The sequence below is a fragment of the Chiloscyllium plagiosum genome, unplaced genomic scaffold, assembly GCF_037043375.1.
Source record: "Chiloscyllium plagiosum isolate Xiang-an unplaced genomic scaffold, Cpla_swu_hap1 HiC_scaffold_44, whole genome shotgun sequence".
Classification (NCBI taxonomy): domain Eukaryota; kingdom Metazoa; phylum Chordata; class Chondrichthyes; order Orectolobiformes; family Hemiscylliidae; genus Chiloscyllium; species Chiloscyllium plagiosum.
Window position 1 is genome coordinate 1622407 of NW_028270182.1, and position 17333 is coordinate 1639739.

Consider the following 17333-nt stretch of genomic DNA (forward strand, 5'->3'; position numbering starts at 1 on the left):
CTTCCCCAGTCTGTCCATTCTCTATATCCCACTTTCCCCAGACTATCCCCTCTCTATATCCAACCGTTCCACAGTCTATCACCTCTTTATATCCCACCTTCCCCAGACTATCCCCTCTCGATATCCCACCTTCCTCAATCTAACTCCTCTCTATATCCTTCCTCCACCAGTCTATCCCCTCTCTATATGCCACCTTCCCCAGTCTGTTCCCTCTCTACATCCCACCTTCCCCAGTCTGTCCATTCTCTATATCCCACCTTCCCCAGATTATCCCATCTCTATATCCCACCGTTCCCCAGTCTGTCCTTTCTCTATATCCTACCTTCCCCAGACTCTCCCCTCTCTAAATCCCACCTTCCCCAGTCTAACCCCCCCTACAATCCCACCTTTCCCAGTCTGTCACCTCTCTGTATCTCATCTTCCCCAGTCTATCCCCTCTCTATATCCCACCTTCCCCAGTCTAACCCCTCCCTATATCCCACATTCCCCAGTCTATCCCCTCTCTATATCCCACCGTTACCCAGTCTATCACCTCTCTATATCCCACCTTCCCCAGTCTGTCCATTCTCGATATCCCACTTTCTCCAGACTATCCCCTCTCTATATCCCACCTACCCCAGACTATCCCCTCTCTATATCCCACCTTCCCCAGTCTAACCCCCCCTACAATCCCACCTTTCCCAGTCTGTCACCTCTCTGTATCTCATCTTCCCCAGTCTATCCCCTCTCTATCTCCCACCTTCCCCAGTCTATCCCCCTCTATATCCCACCTTCCCCAGTCTATCCCCTCTACAATCCCACCTTTCCCAGTCTGTCCCCTCTCTATATCCCACCTTCCCCAGTCTAACCCCCCCTACAATCCCACCTTTCCCAGTCTGTCACCTCTCTGTATCTCATCTTCCTCAGTCTGTCCCCTCTCTATATCCCACCTTCCCCAGTCTAACCCCTCCCTATATCCCACATTCCCCAGTCTGTCCCCTCTCTCTCCCACCTTCCCCAGTCTATCACCTCTGTATATCCCACTTCCCCAGTCTATCCCCTCTCTATATCCCACCTTCCCCAGTCTAACCCTTCCCTATATCCCACATTCCCCAGTCTATTCCCTCTCTATATCCCACCTTCCCCAGTCTAACCCCCCCTACAATCCCACCTTCCCCAGTCTACCCCTCTCTATATCCCACTTCCCCAGTCTATCCCCTCTCTATATCCCACCATCCCCAGTCTCATCCCTCCTTTTATCCCACATTCCCCAGTCTATCACCTCTCTATATCCCACCTTCCCCAGACTATCCCCTCTTTATATCCCACCTTCCCCAGTCTAACCTCCCTACACTCCCACCTTTCCGTCTGTCCCCTCTCTATATCCCACTTTCCCCAGTCTAACCCCTCTCCAATCCCACCTTCCCCAGTCTGTCCCCTCTCTATATCCCACCTTCCTCAGTCTAACTGCTCTCTATATCCTTCCTTCCCCAGTCTATCCCCCTCTATATCCCACCTTCCCTAGTCTGTCCACTCTCTATATCCCACCTTCCCCAGTCTGTCCATTCTCTATATCACACCTTCCCCAGACTATCCCCTCTCTATATCCCACCGTTACCTAGTCTATCACCTCTCTACATCCCACCTTCCCCAGTCTAACCCCTCCCTATATCCCACATTCCCCAGTCTATCCCCTCTCTATATCCCACCGTTACCTAGTCTATCACCTCTCTATATCCCACCTTCCCCAGACTATCCCCTCTCTATATCCCACCTTCCCCAGTCTAACCCCCCTACAATCCCACCTTTCCGTCTGTCCCCTTTCTATATCACATCTTCCCCAGTCTATCCCCTCTCTATATTCCACCTTCACCAGTCTGTCCACTCTCTATATCCCACCTTCCCCAGTCTGTCCATTCTCTATATCCCACCTTCCCCAGACTATCCCCTCTCTATATCCCACCGTTCCCCAGTCTATCACCTCTCTATATCCCACCTTCCCCAGACTATCCCCTCTCTATATCCCACCTTTCCCAGTCTAACCCCTCCCTATATCCCACCTGCCCCAGTCTGTCCCTTCTCTATATCCCACCTTCCCCAGACTATCCCCTCTACAATCCCACATTCCCCAGTCTATTCCCTCTCTATATCCCACCTTCCCCAGTCTAACCCCTCTCTATATCCCACCTTCCCCAGCCTAACCCCTCTACAATCCCACCTTCCCCAATCTATTCCCTCTCTATATCCCACCTTCCCCAGATTATCCCCTCTCTATATCCCACCTTCCCCAGTCTAACCTCCCTACACTCCCACCTTTCCGTCTGTCCCCTCTCTATATCCCACTTTCCCCAGTCTAACCCCTCTACAATCCCACCTTCCCCAGTCTGTCCCCTCTCTATATCCCACCTTCCTCAGTCTAACTCCTCTCTATATCCTTCCTTCCCCAGTCTATCCCCCTCTATATCCCACCTTCCCTAGTCTGTCCACTCTCTATATCCCACCTTCCCCAGTCTGTCCATTCTCTATATCACACCTTCCCCAGACTATCCCATCTCTTTATCCCACCGTTACCTAGTCTATCACCTCTCTATATCCCACCTTCCCCAGACTATCCCCTCTCTATATCCCACCTTCCCCAGTCTAACCCCCCTACAATCCCACCTTTCCGTCTGTCCCCTTTCTATATCACATCTTCCCCAGTCTATCCCCTCTCTATATTCCACCTTCACCAGTCTGTCCACTCTCTATATCCCACCTTCCCCAGTCTGTCCATTCTCTATATCCCACCTTCCCCAGACTATCCCCTCTCTATATCCCACCGTTCCCCAGTCTATCACCTCTCTATATCCCACCTTCCCCAGACTATCCCCTCTCTATATCCCACCTTTCCCAGTCTAACCCCTTCCTCTCTCCCACCTGCCCCAGTCTGTCCCTTCTCTATATCCCACCTTCCCCAGACTATCCCCTCTACAATCCCACATTCCCCAGTCTATTCCCTCTCTATATCCCACCTTCCCCAGTCTAACCCATCTCTATATCCCACCTTCCCCAGCCTAACCCCTCTACAATCCCACCTTCCCCAATCTATTCCCTCTCTATATCCCACCTTCCCCAGTCTAACCCCTCTCTATATCCACCTTCCCCAGTCTATCCCCTCTGTATATGCCTCCTTCCCCAGTCTGTCCCCTCTCTACATCCCACCTTCCCCAGTCTGTCCATTCTCTATATCCCACCTTCCCCAGACTATCCCCTCTCTCTATCCCACCGTTCCCCAGTCTGTCCCTTCTCAATATCCCACCTTCCCCAGACTATCCCCTCTCTATACCCCACCTTCCCCAGTCTAACCCCCCCTACAATCCCACCTTTCCCAGTCTGTCACCTCTCTGTATCTCATCTTCCTCAGTCTGTCCCCTCTCTATATCCCACCTTCCCCAGTCTAACCCCTCCCTATATCCCACATTCCCCAGTCTGTCCCCTCTCTCTCCCACCTTCCCCAGTCTATCACCTCTCTATATCCCACTTCCCCAGTCTATCCCCTCTCTATATCCCACCTTCCCCAGTCTAACCCTTCCCTATATCCCACATTCCCCAGTCTATTCCCTCTCTATATCCCACCTTCCCCAGTCTAACCCCCCCTACAATCCCACCTTCCCCAGTCTACCCCTCTCTATATCCCACTTCCCCAGTCTATCCCCTCTCTATATCCCACCTTCCCCAGTCTAACCCCTCCCTTTATCCCACATTCCCCAGTCTATCACCTCTCTATATCCCACCTTCCCCAGACTATCCTCTCTTTATATCCCACCTTCCCCAGTCTAACCTCCCTACACTCCCACCTTTCCGTCTGTCCCCTCTCTATCTCCCACTTTCCCCAGTCTAACCCCTCTACAATCCCACCTTCCCCAGTCTGTCCCCTCTCTATATCCCACCTTCCTCAGTCTAACTCCTCTCTATATCCTTCCTTCCCCAGTCTATCCCCCTCTATATCCCACCTTCCCTAGTCTGTCCACTCTCTATATCCCACCTTCCCCAGTCTGTCCATTCTCTATATCACACCTTCCCCAGACTATCCCCTCTCTATATCCCACCGTTACCCAGTCTATCACCTCTCTATATCCCTCCTTCCCCAGACTATCCCCTCTCTATATCCCACCTTCTCCAGTCTAACCCCCCTACAATCCCACCTTTCCGTCTGTCCCCTTTCTATATCACATCTTCCCCAGTCTATCCCCTCTCTATATTCCACCTTCACCAGTCTGTCCACTCTCTATATCCCACCTTCCCCAGTCTGTCCATTCTCTATATCCCACCTTCCCCAGACTATCCCCTCTCTATATCCCACCGTTCCCCAGTCTATCACCTCTCTATATCCCACCTTCCCCAGACTATCCCCTCTCTATATCCCACCTTTCCCAGTCTATCACCTCTCTATATCCCACCTTCCCCAGATTATCCCCTCTCTATATCCCACCTTTCCCAGTCTAACCTCCCTACAATCCCACCTTTCCGTCTGTCCCCTCTCTATATCCCACCTTTCCCAGTCTAACCCCTCTACAATGCCACCTTCCCCAGTCTATCCCCTCTCTATATCCCACTTCCCCAGTCTATACCCTCTCTATATCCCACCTTCCCCAGTCTAACCCCTCCCTATATCCCACATTCCCCAGTCTATCACCTCTCTATATCCCACCTTCCCCAGACTATCCCCTCTCTATATCCCACCTTCCCCAGTCTAACCCCTCTACAATCCCACCTTCCCCAGTCTGTCCCCTCTCTATATCCCACCTTCCTCAGTCTAACTCCTCTCTATATCCTTCCTTCCCCAGTCTATCCCCTCTCTATATTCCACCTTCACCAGTCTGTCCACTCTCTATATCCCACCTTCCCCAGTCTGTCCATTCTCTATATCCCACCTTCCCCAGACTATCCCCTCTCTATATCCCACCGTTCCCCAGTCTATCACCTCTCTATATCCCACCTTCCCCAGACTATCCCCTCTCTATATCCCACCTTCCCCAGTCTAACCCCTCCCTATATCCCACATTCCCCAGTCTATCACCTCTCTATATCCCACCTTCCCCAGACTATCCCCTCTCTATATCCCACCTTCCCCAGTCTAACCTCCCTACAATCCCACCTTTCCGTCTGAAACCTTTCTATATCACATCTTCCCCAGTCTATCCCCTAACAATATCCCACCTTCCCCAGTCTATCCCCTCTCTATATCCCACCTTCCCCAGTCTAACCCCTCCCTATATCCTACATTCCCCAGTCTGTCCCCTCTCTATATCCCAACTTCCCCAGTCTAACCCCTCCCTATATCCTACATTCCCCAATCTGTCCCCTCTCTATATGCCAACTTCCCCAGTATGTCCCTTCTCTATATACCACCTTCCCCAGACTATCCCCTCTCTATATCTCACCTTCCCAAGTCTAACCCCCCCTACAATCCCACCTTTCCCAGTCTGTCACTTCTCCATATCCCATCTTCCCCAGTCTATCCCCTCTCTATATCCCACCGTTCCCCCTTCTATTCCCACCCTATATCCTTCTTTCCCCAATCTATCCCCTCGCTATATCCCACCTTCCCCAGACTAACCCCTCTCTGTATCCCACATTCCCCAGTCTATCCCCGCTACAATCCCACCTTCCCAGTCTGTCCTCTCTTTATATCCCACCTTCCCAGTCTATTCCCTCTCTATATCCCACCTTTCCCAGTCTATCCCCTCTCTGTATCCCACTTTCCCCAGTCTAACCCCTCTCTATATCCCACCTTCCCCAGTCTATCCCCTCTCTATATCCCACCTTCCAAAGTCTGTCCCCTCTTTATATCCCACCTTCCCCAGTCTAACCCTTCTCTATATCCCACCTTTCCAGTCTGTCCCCTCTCTATATCCCACCTTCCCCAGTCTGTCCCTTCTCTATATCCTTCCTTCCCCAGTCAATCTCCTCTCTATATCCCAACTTCCCCAATCTAACCCGTCTCTATATCTCACCTTCCCCAGTCTGTCCCCTCTTTATATCCCACCTTCCCCAGTCTGTCCCTTCTCTATATCCCACCTTCCCCAGACTATCCCCTCTCTATATCCCACCTTCCCCAGACTATCCCCTCTCTATATCCCACCTTCCCCAGACTATCCCCTCTCTATATCCCACCTTCCCCAGTCTATTCCCTCTCTATATCCTACCTTCCCCAGTCTATCCCCTCTCTATATCCCACTGTTTCCCAGTCTATCACCTCTCTATATCCCACCTTCCCCAGTCTATCCCCTCTCTGTATCCCACTTTCCCCAGTCTATCCCCTCGCTATATCCCACCTTCCCCAGTCTAACCCCTCTCTATATCCCACCTTCCCAGTCTGTCCACTCTCTGAAGTCCACCTTCCCCAGTCTAACCCCTCTCTGTATCCCACGTGCCCAATCTGTCCCCTCTCTATAACCCACCTTCCCCAGTCTAACCCCTCTCTATATCCCACCTTCCCAGTCTATCCCCTCTCTATATCCCACCGTTCCCCCTTCTATTCCCACCCTATATCCTTCTTTCCCCAATCTATCCCCTCGCTATATCCCACCTTCCCCAGACTAACCCCTCTCTGTATCCCACATTCCCCAGTCTATCCCCGCTACAATCCCACCTTCCCAGTCTGTCCTCTCTTTATATCCCACCTTCCCAGTCTATTCCCTCTCTATATCCCACCTTTCCCAGTCTATCCCCTCTCTGTATCCCACTTTCCCCAGTCTAACCCCTCTCTATATCCCACCTTCCCCAGTCTATCCCCTCTCTGTATCCCACTTTCCCCAGTCTAACCCCTCTCTATATCCCACCTTCCAAAGTCTGTCCCCTCTTTATATCCCACCTTCCCCAGTCTAACCCTTCTCTATATCCCACCTTTCCAGTCTGTCCCCTCTCTATATCCCACCTTCCCCAGTCTGTCCCTTCTCTATATCCTTCCTTCCCCAGTCAATCTCCTCTCTATATCCCAACTTCCCCAATCTAACCCGTCTCTATATCTCACCTTCCCCAGTCTGTCCCCTCTTTATATCCCACCTTCCCCAGTCTGTCCCTTCTCTATATCCCACCTTCCCCAGACTATCCCCTCTCTATATCCCACCTTCCCCAGACTATCCCCTCTCTATATCCCACCTTCCCCAGACTATCCCCTCTCTATATCCCACCTTCCCCAGTCTATTCCCTCTCTATATCCTACCTTCCCCAGTCTATCCCCTCTCTATATCCCACTGTTTCCCAGTCTATCACCTCTCTATATCCCACCTTCCCCAGTCTATCCCCTCTCTGTATCCCACTTTCCCCAGTCTATCCCCTCGCTATATCCCACCTTCCCCAGTCTAACCCCTCTCTATATCCCACCTTCCCAGTCTGTCCACTCTCTGAAGTCCACCTTCCCCAGTCTAACCCCTCTCTGTATCCCACGTGCCCAATCTGTCCCCTCTCTATAACCCACCTTCCCCAGTCTAACCCCTCTCTATATCCCACCTTCCCAGTCTGTCCCCTCTCTATATCCCACCGTCCCCAGTCTATTCCCTCTGCAATCCCACCTTTCCCAGTCAATCCCCTCTCAACATTCCACTTTCCCTGTGACTCTCTAATTCCAGTCATCTTTGAAGATTCAAAAGTGATTCCTCGCTAAATATTGTGCACTATGTCTTCCTCCTTACTGTCATATCATTCTCATTCCCAATGAAAATGTGAAGGATTGCACTGACCTGGTCAAAGACACCTCCATCTGATATCAGGAGCTTCCTTGCTGCTGTGTTAATGTCTAAAGTAAATTTCAGGTGAGGCATGAGCAGCTGAAAGATGAAGAATTTAGATTTTTAGTTTGCTATTGGACAGCTACACACAGCGATAAGGAGCTGGGAGGTCTGCATTGAATTCTTGGAATGCAGTTACGCTACATTTTGCAAAACTATGGATTGGAGAGAAAAAGATGGACCATCTCACCGTCTCTCCTAATGCCAACTGAGAAAGACAGAAAAACCAACAGAGATTTTGGTCATCTGCCCAATTCTGTGAAGTTATTCTCAATTGTCGGGAAGGTGCAGCAATGAAAGTTTGCACAAAACCCTGAGGATAATCAACAAGAAAGAGCTTGACTCAAACAGGGTGTGGATCCGATCAGATAAAAGTGTTTGAGATGAATGACATAAATGCCTTCAGGGGAATGGAGATAATTAACTGAAGATGAGGGACATCTCAGAAGGACTCCAGCACATTAAGGGGCCATTTGACCCGTTATACCGTTGCCAGACCAAGCAGACTGAAACGGTGCCATTTCCACAAAACACTTCCCACATTTATCTCTCAGGTAATGATCCAGCGCTTCATTAAAAGCCATCACCACTCACAGACAGTATACCCCAGACCCTAACCCCTCCCTCACACTCACAGACAGTATACCCCAGACCCTAACCCCTCTCTCACACTCACAGACAGTATACCCCAGACCCTAACCCCTCCCTCACACTCACAGACAATACACCCCAGACCCTAACCCCTCCCTCACACTCACACTCAGTATACCCCAGACCCTAACCCCTCTCTCACACTCACAGACAGTATACCCCAGACCCTAACCCCTCCCTCACACTCACACACAGTACACCCCAGACCCTAACCCCTCCCTCACACTCACACACAGTATACCCCAGACCCTAACCCCTCTCTCACACTCACAGACAGTATACCCCAGACCCTAACCCCTCTCTCACACTCACAGACAATACACCCCAGACCCTAACCCCTCCCTCACACTCACACACAGTACACCCCAGACCCTAACCCCTCCCTCACACTCACACACAGTACACCCCAGACCCTAACCCCTCCCTCACACTCACACACAGTACACCCCAGACCCTAACCCCTCCCTCACACTCACACACAGTACACCCCAGACCCTAACCCCTCCCTCACACTCACACACAGTATACCCCAGACCCTAACCCCTCCCTCACACTCACAGACAATACACCCCAGACCCTAACCCCTCCCTCACACTCACAGACAATACACCCCAGACCCTAACCCCTCCCTCACACTCACACACAGTACACTGCAGAGCCTAACCCCTCCCTCACAATCACACACAGTACACCCCAGACCCCAGCCCCTCCCTCACACTCACACACAGTACACCCCAGACCCTAACCCCTCCCTCACACTTACAGACAGTACACCCCAGACCCTAACCCCTCCCTCACACTCACACACAGTACATCCCAGCCCCCAGCCCCTCCCTCACACTAACACACAGTACACCCCAGACCCTAACCCCTCCCTCACACTCACACACAGTACACCCCAGACCCCAGCCCCTCCCTCACACACACAGTACACCCCAGACCCTAACCCCTCCCTCACACTCATAGACAGTATACCCCAGACCCTAACCCCTCTCTCACACTCACAGACAATACACCCCAGACCCTAACCCCTCTCTCACACTCACACACAGTACACCCCAGACCCCAGCCCCTCCCTCACACTCACACACAGTACACCCCAGACCCTAACCCCTCCCTCACACTCATAGACAGTATACCCCAGACCCTAACCCCTCTCTCACACTCACAGACAATACACCCCAGACCCTAATCCCTCCCTCACACTCACATACAGTACACCCCAGACTCTAACCCCTTTCTCACACTCACACACAGTACACCCCAGAACCCAGCCCCTCTCTCACACTCACACACAGTACACCCCAGACCCTAACCCCTCCCTCACACTCACAGACAGTACACCCCAGATCCTAACCCTCCCTCAATCTCACAGACAATACACACCAGACCCTAACCTCTCCCTCACACTCACAGACAGTACACCCCAGACCATAACCCCTCTCTCACACTCACACACAGTACACCCCAGACCCTAACCCCTCCCTCACACTCACACACAGTACACCCCAGACCCTAACCCCTCCCTCACACTCACACACAGTACACCCCAGACCCTAACCGCTCCCTCACAATCACAGATGGTACACCCCAGACCATAACCCCTCCCTCACACTCACACACAGTATACCCCAGACCATAACCCCTCCCTCACACTCACAGACAGTTCACCCCAGACCCTAACCCCTCCCTCACACTCACAGACGGTACACTCCAGACCCTAACCCCTCCCTCACACTCACAGACAGTTCACCCCAGACCCTAACCCCTCCCTCACACTCACAGACGGTACACCCCAGACCCTAACCCCTCCCTCACACTCATAGACAGTATACCCCAGACCCTAACCCCTCTCTCACACTCACAGACAATACACCCCAGACCCTAATCCCTCCCTCACACTCACATACAGTACACCCCAGACTCTAACCCCTTTCTCACACTCACACACAGTACACCCCAGAACCCAGCCCCTCCCTCACACTCACACACAGTACACCCCAGACCCTAACCCCTCCCTCACACTCACAGACAGTACACCCCAGATCCTAACCCTCCCTCAATCTCACAGACAATACACACCAGACCCTAACCTCTCCCTCACACTCACAGACAGTACACCCCAGACCATAACCCCTCTCTCACACTCACACACAGTACACCCCAGACCCTAACCCCTCCCTCACACTCACACACAGTACACCCCAGACCCTAACCCCTCCCTCACACTCACACACAGTACACCCCAGACCCTAACCGCTACCTCACAATCACAGATGGTACACCCCAGACCATAACCCCTCCCTCACACTCACACACAGTATACCCCAGACCATAACCCCTCCCTCACACTCACAGACAGTTCACCCCAGACCCTAACCCCTCCCTCACACTCACAGACAGTACACTCCAGACCCTAACCCCTCTCTCACACTCACAGACAGTTCACCCCAGACCCTAACCCCTCCCTCACACTCACAGACGGTACACCCCAGACCCTAACCCCTCTCTCACACTCACAGACAGTACACCCCAGACCCTAACCCCTCTCTCACACTCACAGACGGTACACCCCAGACCCTAACCCCTCTCTCACACTCACAGACAGTACACCCCAGACCCTAACCCCTCCCTCACACTCACACACAGTACACCCCAGACCCTAACCCCTCCCTCACACTCACACACAGTATACTCCAGACCCTAACTCCTCCCTCACACTCACAGACAGTACACCCCAGACCCTAACCCCTCTCTCACACTCACAGACGGTACACCCCAGACCCTAACCCCTCCCTCACACTCACACACAGTACACTGCAGAGCCTAACCCCTCCCTCAAACTCACAGACAATACACCCCAGACCCTAACCCCTCCCTCACACTCACACACAGTACACCCCAGACCCTAACCCCTCTCTCACACTCACACACAGTACACCCCAGACCCTAACCCCTCCCTCACACTCACACACAGTACACCCCAGACCCTAACCCCTCCCTCACACTCACACACAGTACACCCCAGACCCTAACCGCTACCTCACAATCACAGATGGTACACCCCAGACCCTAACCCCTCCCTCACACTCACACACAGTATACCCCAGACCATAACCCCTCCCTCACACTCACAGACAGTTCACCCCAGACCCTAACCCCTCCCTCACACTCACAGACAGTACACTCCAGACCCTAACCCCTCTCTCACACTCACAGACAGTTCACCCCAGACCCTAACCCCTCCCTCACACTCACAGACGGTACACCCCAGACCCTAACCCCTCTCTCACACTCACAGACAGTACACCCCAGACCCTAACCCCTCTCTCACACTCACAGACGGTACACCCCAGACCCTAACCCCTCTCTCACACTCACAGACAGTACACCCCAGACCCTAACCCCTCCCTCACACTCACACACAGTACATCCCAGACCCTAACCCCTCCCTCACACTCACACACAGTATACTCCAGACCCTAACTCCTCCCTCACACTCACAGACAGTACACCCCAGACCCTAACCCCTCTCTCACACTCACAGACGGTACACCCCAGACCCTAACCCCTCCCTCACACTCACACACAGTACACTGCAGAGCCTAACCCCTCCCTCAAACTCACAGACAATACACCCCAGACCCTAACCCCTCCCTCACACTCACACACAGTATACTCCAGACCCTAACCCCTCCCTCACACTCACAGACAGTACACTGCAGAGCCTAACTCTCTCTCTCACCCTCCCTCCCTCACACACTCTCTCACTCTCCCCCTCCCCTCACACACTCACTCTCTCTCCCTCCCTCCCACACTCTCTCTCTCTCCCTCCCTCTCACACAATCTCTCTCTCCCTCTCTCACAGTACACTCCAGACCCTAACCCCTCCCTCACACTCACACACAGTACACACCAGACCCTAACCCCTCCCTCACACTCACACACAGTACACCCCAGACCCTAACCCCTCCCTCACACTCACACACAGTACACCCCAGACCCTAACCCCTCCCTCACACTCACACACAGTACACCCCAGACCCTAACCCCTCTCTCACACTCACAGACTGCACACTCCAGACTCTAACCCCTCCCTCACACTCACAGACTGCACACTCCAGACTCTAACCCCTCCCTCACACTCACAGACTGCACACTCCAGACTCTAACCCCTCCCTCACACTCACAGACTGTACACTCCAGACCCTAACCCCTTGAGTGAATCTGCCTCCCCCCACACTCTCAGGTGTTACACTGCAGACCCTAACACTTCACTGGGTGTGCAAACGGCTATATCACTGCTGTTTCTTTTACCAAACACCTTAAATCAGTGTTCAATCCTTCCCCTAACAGGATAAGGTCTCCGTTTAAACTCTGTCCAAATCCCGCATCATTTACTCTGCACTCTCTCTCGTGCATTCCCAACCTTCCCAAATGTGGCACTCAGAACAGTGTATGATCCCCTAGATAAGGCCCAAACAGCGTGTTATTAAGATTCATTATAACTTCTTTATATTTCTAATCTGTGCTTTGATTTATAAAGCCAAGGATGTCATGTCTCTTATTGCACAATATCTCAATCTGTCCTACAAAGATTTGTACATAGACATAGTAGGAGTAAATTCATGCAGAAGCTGGAATCTGGTGGTTACAGCAGCTCAGACCGTATCATGGAGAGAGAGCACACTCTGGAAGAGGGAATCTAGGCTGGAGATGTTAGTGTGATCTCTCTCTCCATGGATGCTGTCTGAGCTGCAGTGATCTCCAGCATTTGTTGCTTTCAGTACATTCCCAGGTTCCACCAGTGTGTCTTTGCTCTTTTGAAGATTATGCAGTTGCACCCTGTTCACTTCAGTTTGTGTCAGCTAATCCTGAGCTCTGGAGGTCTCCAGCCATAACCTTTTCCACGTTCAGCCGCTGCACTCCTCTGTTTCCTGTCAATTCACTAACTCTCCACCGATTCTGTGATGGTACCTTCCCTCATGGAACCTGTGTACACTGCATCAATCCCACTCTGGAATCTTGCTTGCTAGATTTTCCAAGTGTTTGTCCCACCATAAAAAGATCAGTTGACAGGGTTGCTTGAATTAGGACGGGAGGCGGCTGGGAAACGGCCAGTATCGGTGTTTGGCTGGAGTGAACATCTCTATTTCTTGACCCTCTCTGATTCCTCCACCTTTCCACATCACCGGAACTTTGTCCCACCAACACAATCCCCAAACCTACACCTCCCAACAGAATTCCCAGGATTGGCCAGAGATATGCGGAAGTTTGCTCCCACATGTCTAAAGTTGCTAAAGAGAATTAAGATCATAAGATGTAGGAGCAGGAGAAGGCCATTTAACCCATCAAGTCTTCTCCTAACCTTTGGCTCCACTTCCCTGCTGTGGTAGCACCTCAGCCCAATTCAACACAGAGCAGGGCTGAAATGTGCAGGATGGCCGTGAGAACGATGGTAACTCCAGTCTCTAAACTGGGGGTGAGGCACCCTCTAGGAATTCAGGCATTTCAGCTCAAAGTACCTTAAAAACGGGATGTGCGTTTGGCAGCTTCCGCAATGTCGCGACACAGAAGATCTCTGCAAAGAGGTGAGTTTTCAACAAGTGAGAAACCAACTGGTGAATCTGCGTGTCAGCATGTCGAGCCCAGATCTTAGCAAGTCGCCAATCATACTTGCTGTCACTTGGAAGGAAGATGGGGTTTTGTGATCCTGGCTTCTGTTTGATCTGGCGATTGTATAAATTGCACGATTACACTGCTGGCTGTTACGTTAGGCAAGAGTATTTGTATAGAGCAGTTTGAAAAAAGCCAAGAAGCCGAGTTTAGTACGTTGACAGCACAAAAACACAACAGGTTCTCAGCCTCAATATTTCTCCCAAACAATGTCCTAAAACTCAAAGTATTGCCTGACTGTCAACTATCAAATCAAGGTCACTTTGGAACAAATATAGGAGCAGGCCCCTCAGCCCATCAATCCTGCCCCCTCCCCCACCCCCAACTGGTCTGATCACCCCCACACTCACACTGACCCCTTGAGAACCTCTCACCCTCTCTCCCCACTGCATCTAAAATATTCCAAGGATCCTGCTCCCACCATCTCTCAGGGAGAAAGTTCCAAAGAGTCCCAGCTGTCTGGGAGGTAAAGCTTTTCCCCATCCCTGTCCGAAATGGGGGGGGGGGGCCTTCTTTTTAATCATTGACCCCTCGTTCTCAATTCTCCCACAGAGTGGGATCTTCCCCTACGTACCCGCCCGGTCAGGACCCCTCCAGATCTGGTATGGTCCCATCCATCACCTCAAATTCTAAACTCCAGCAGAGCCCAGCCCAGAAGTTCCTACCTCTCCTCATGAGGCAATCTGTCCTGAGTGTTAACCTGAAAAACCTCCACTGAATTGTTTCCAATGCACTTACACCCTTCAATCCATAAGGAGACCAAGACTGTACACAGTGCTATAGATGTGATCTCACTGCTGCTCTGTATAACTGAAACATAACCCCCTTACCCTTTACCTGATAAAGTGTAATATCCTACCAGGTAAAAACAATGACTGCAGATGCTGGAAACCAGATTCTGGATCAGTGGTGCTGGAAGAGCACAGCAGTTCAGGCAGCATCCAAGGAGCTTCGAAATTGACGTTTTGGGCAAAAGCCCTTCATCAGGAATAATGAAGGGCTTTTTCCTGAAATGTCGATTTTGCCTGTCCTCGGATTTTGCCTGTCCTCGGATGCTGCCTGAACTGCTGTGCTCTTCCAGCACCACTAATCCTGTAATATCCTACCAGCCTTCCGAATTGCTGTGTACCAACCTCGTGTGCTTTATGCCAGAGCCCAGAGTACTGCAACCTCCCACTGTTCAGATCATCAGCTTCTGTTGCTTATTCTTTCTGCCAATGTTGATAATTTCACATTTTCTCATGTTGCACTCCACTTGGGAGATCTTTGCTCACTTATTGAACCTAATTATATTCCTTTGCAGCTCGTTATGATTGATTCACAATTCAGGTTTCTACTCACTTGGTGTTATTAGCCACCCGTACCTCTGGCCCCTTCATCCTAGCCGTTTGGGTGTTCAAATCCGGGACCCCAGAACATCAGCTGGGTCTCTGGATTAACAGTCCAGCGATAATATCACTAGGCCATCACCTTCCAGAGCAAAACCACAGAGAGAGAGAGAGAGAGAGAGAGAGATAGACACGAGAGGTAACTGTACCTGGATTGCAATGGGAATTAATTCATCCTGTGGATTCACGTACAAAAGACACATTGGTGCTTCAAGATATCGCTGATCTCCACAGATTGAATGGGCAGGAATTCCATCCAGCAGCTCATAATCAACAAGGAAAATATTTCCTTTCTGAAACAGGAATGTGACCAGTGAAAGTTTTGTCAAAAGCAGCAGGAATGTTTACCAAGAGAAGGACAGTTTATAGAGGGGAAGCATACAGAATCTCCCGAGACAAGTCAGCAAACCGACCCCCTCTCCCCAAAACTCCCATTGAACAAATGGCACAACTCAAGCACTGGCATTGTGTGCATAGTTCATAAAAACTATGTCACACAGGTTGGAAATTACAAACCCATGAAACTAAAAGGGCAAAGCTCTCTCTTAAAGAAACAAGTGGAATCCCCAGTGTCAATATTACAGACAGCATGGATGTGACGTAAACCTCAATCTAACCCTGGTTGGGTCAGAGCGAGAGGATTTGATCCAACTCTTGTACTCCACACAGTCACAAGATGTCAAAGTCTGGGAGAGATGGTCATAGAGAGCAGGGAGGAGGGCTTTCAGTGAACATGGAGAGACTGAAAAATGGATTCTTATCATCAGAGGGAAAAAGGTGAAAACAAGGGGTAAGAGAACCAGACGAGATGAGGGTGCTGAGAATGTTTGAAGGTATGGGCAGTGGAAGCAGTTTCAATTGGAACTTTCGAAACGGGAAGTGGAGAAGCATATGAAGGGAGAATGCTTAGCAAGGCCACACGCTCAGAGCGGGAGGGAGATGGGAGTGTGTGTTTTCAAACGATACTGTGATGTTAATACGTCCTGAGCATCTTCCTACACATTACTGCACTTCCGTTATTAATATCCCAATAAATACAGTCTGAGCATTATCCCCAAAATATCTTACAGTTCTAGTAATAGTCATTAATATTATGACAGCAAAGTGCAGAAAAGTGAGCCTGGAGTAGGTTTATTGTAGCTTTGGCAATACAGATTTGATGGGCTGATGGGCTGATTTCTGGCTCTGAAAATGTGCTGCGGGAAAAGTGCAGCAGGTCAGGCAACATCCAAGGAACAGGAGAATCGACGTTTCGGGCATGAGCCCTTCTTCAGGAATGAGGGAAGTGTGCCAAGCAGGCTAAGATAAAAGGTAGGGAGGAGGGACTTGGGGGAGGGGCGTTGGGAATGCGATAGGTGGAAGGAGGTCAAGGTGAGGGTGATAGGCCGGAGTGGGGGTGAGGGCGGAGAGGTCAGGAAGAAGATTGCAGGTTAGGAAGGTGGTGCTGAGTTCGAGGGTTGGGATTCTCCTGCTCCTTGGATGCTGCCTGACCTGCTGTGCTTTTCCAGCAACACATTTTCAGCTCTGATTTCTGGCTCTTTCTTGTTCTCTGATTCTACCAACAAAGACTCCCTCCCATTAACTATCCGGAACACTGAAGAAAGAGCCTTCGGTCCCTGTCACAAATTCCGAGTCCCTCGTCATTAACTCCTTCTCTCTTGCTGCCTTTATCAGAGACTGCCTCCAGGACAGCTCAGTTCGAAAATTCTTGTCCTTCTTTTCAAATCCCCATCCCCAACCTGTCCCCTGTGGTTTCTCAGTGGTGGGAAACATCAGGCTGTTTTGTCCCCCTACTGCCCCAATACCTGCTTCAGAGACTAGGCTGGCCTCTGCCTCTCATATAGCACCTCGGGAGGTTAGAATAGAA

General features: G+C 51.2%; 1 protein-coding gene across 3 annotated transcripts in view; it reads right to left on the minus strand.

Annotated features, from left to right (window-relative positions):
* The window catches only part of LOC122543270 (polyunsaturated fatty acid lipoxygenase ALOX15B-like), a 103554-nt gene that overhangs the window by 57985 nt on the left and 28236 nt on the right, over window positions 1-17333 (minus strand). For 2 of the 3 annotated variants that reach the window (XM_087982725.1, XM_087982724.1), the window contains exons 7-9: window positions 15616-15759; window positions 13928-14131; window positions 7704-7790 (exon numbers count right to left, since the gene is read on the minus strand). In XM_087982725.1, coding sequence (XP_087838851.1) covers window positions 7704-7790; window positions 13928-14131; window positions 15616-15759 — 435 coding nt within the window. The remainder of the gene's footprint in view (window positions 1-7703; window positions 7791-13927; window positions 14132-15615; window positions 15760-17333) is intronic. The other variant, XM_087982726.1, reaches the window with a different exon arrangement.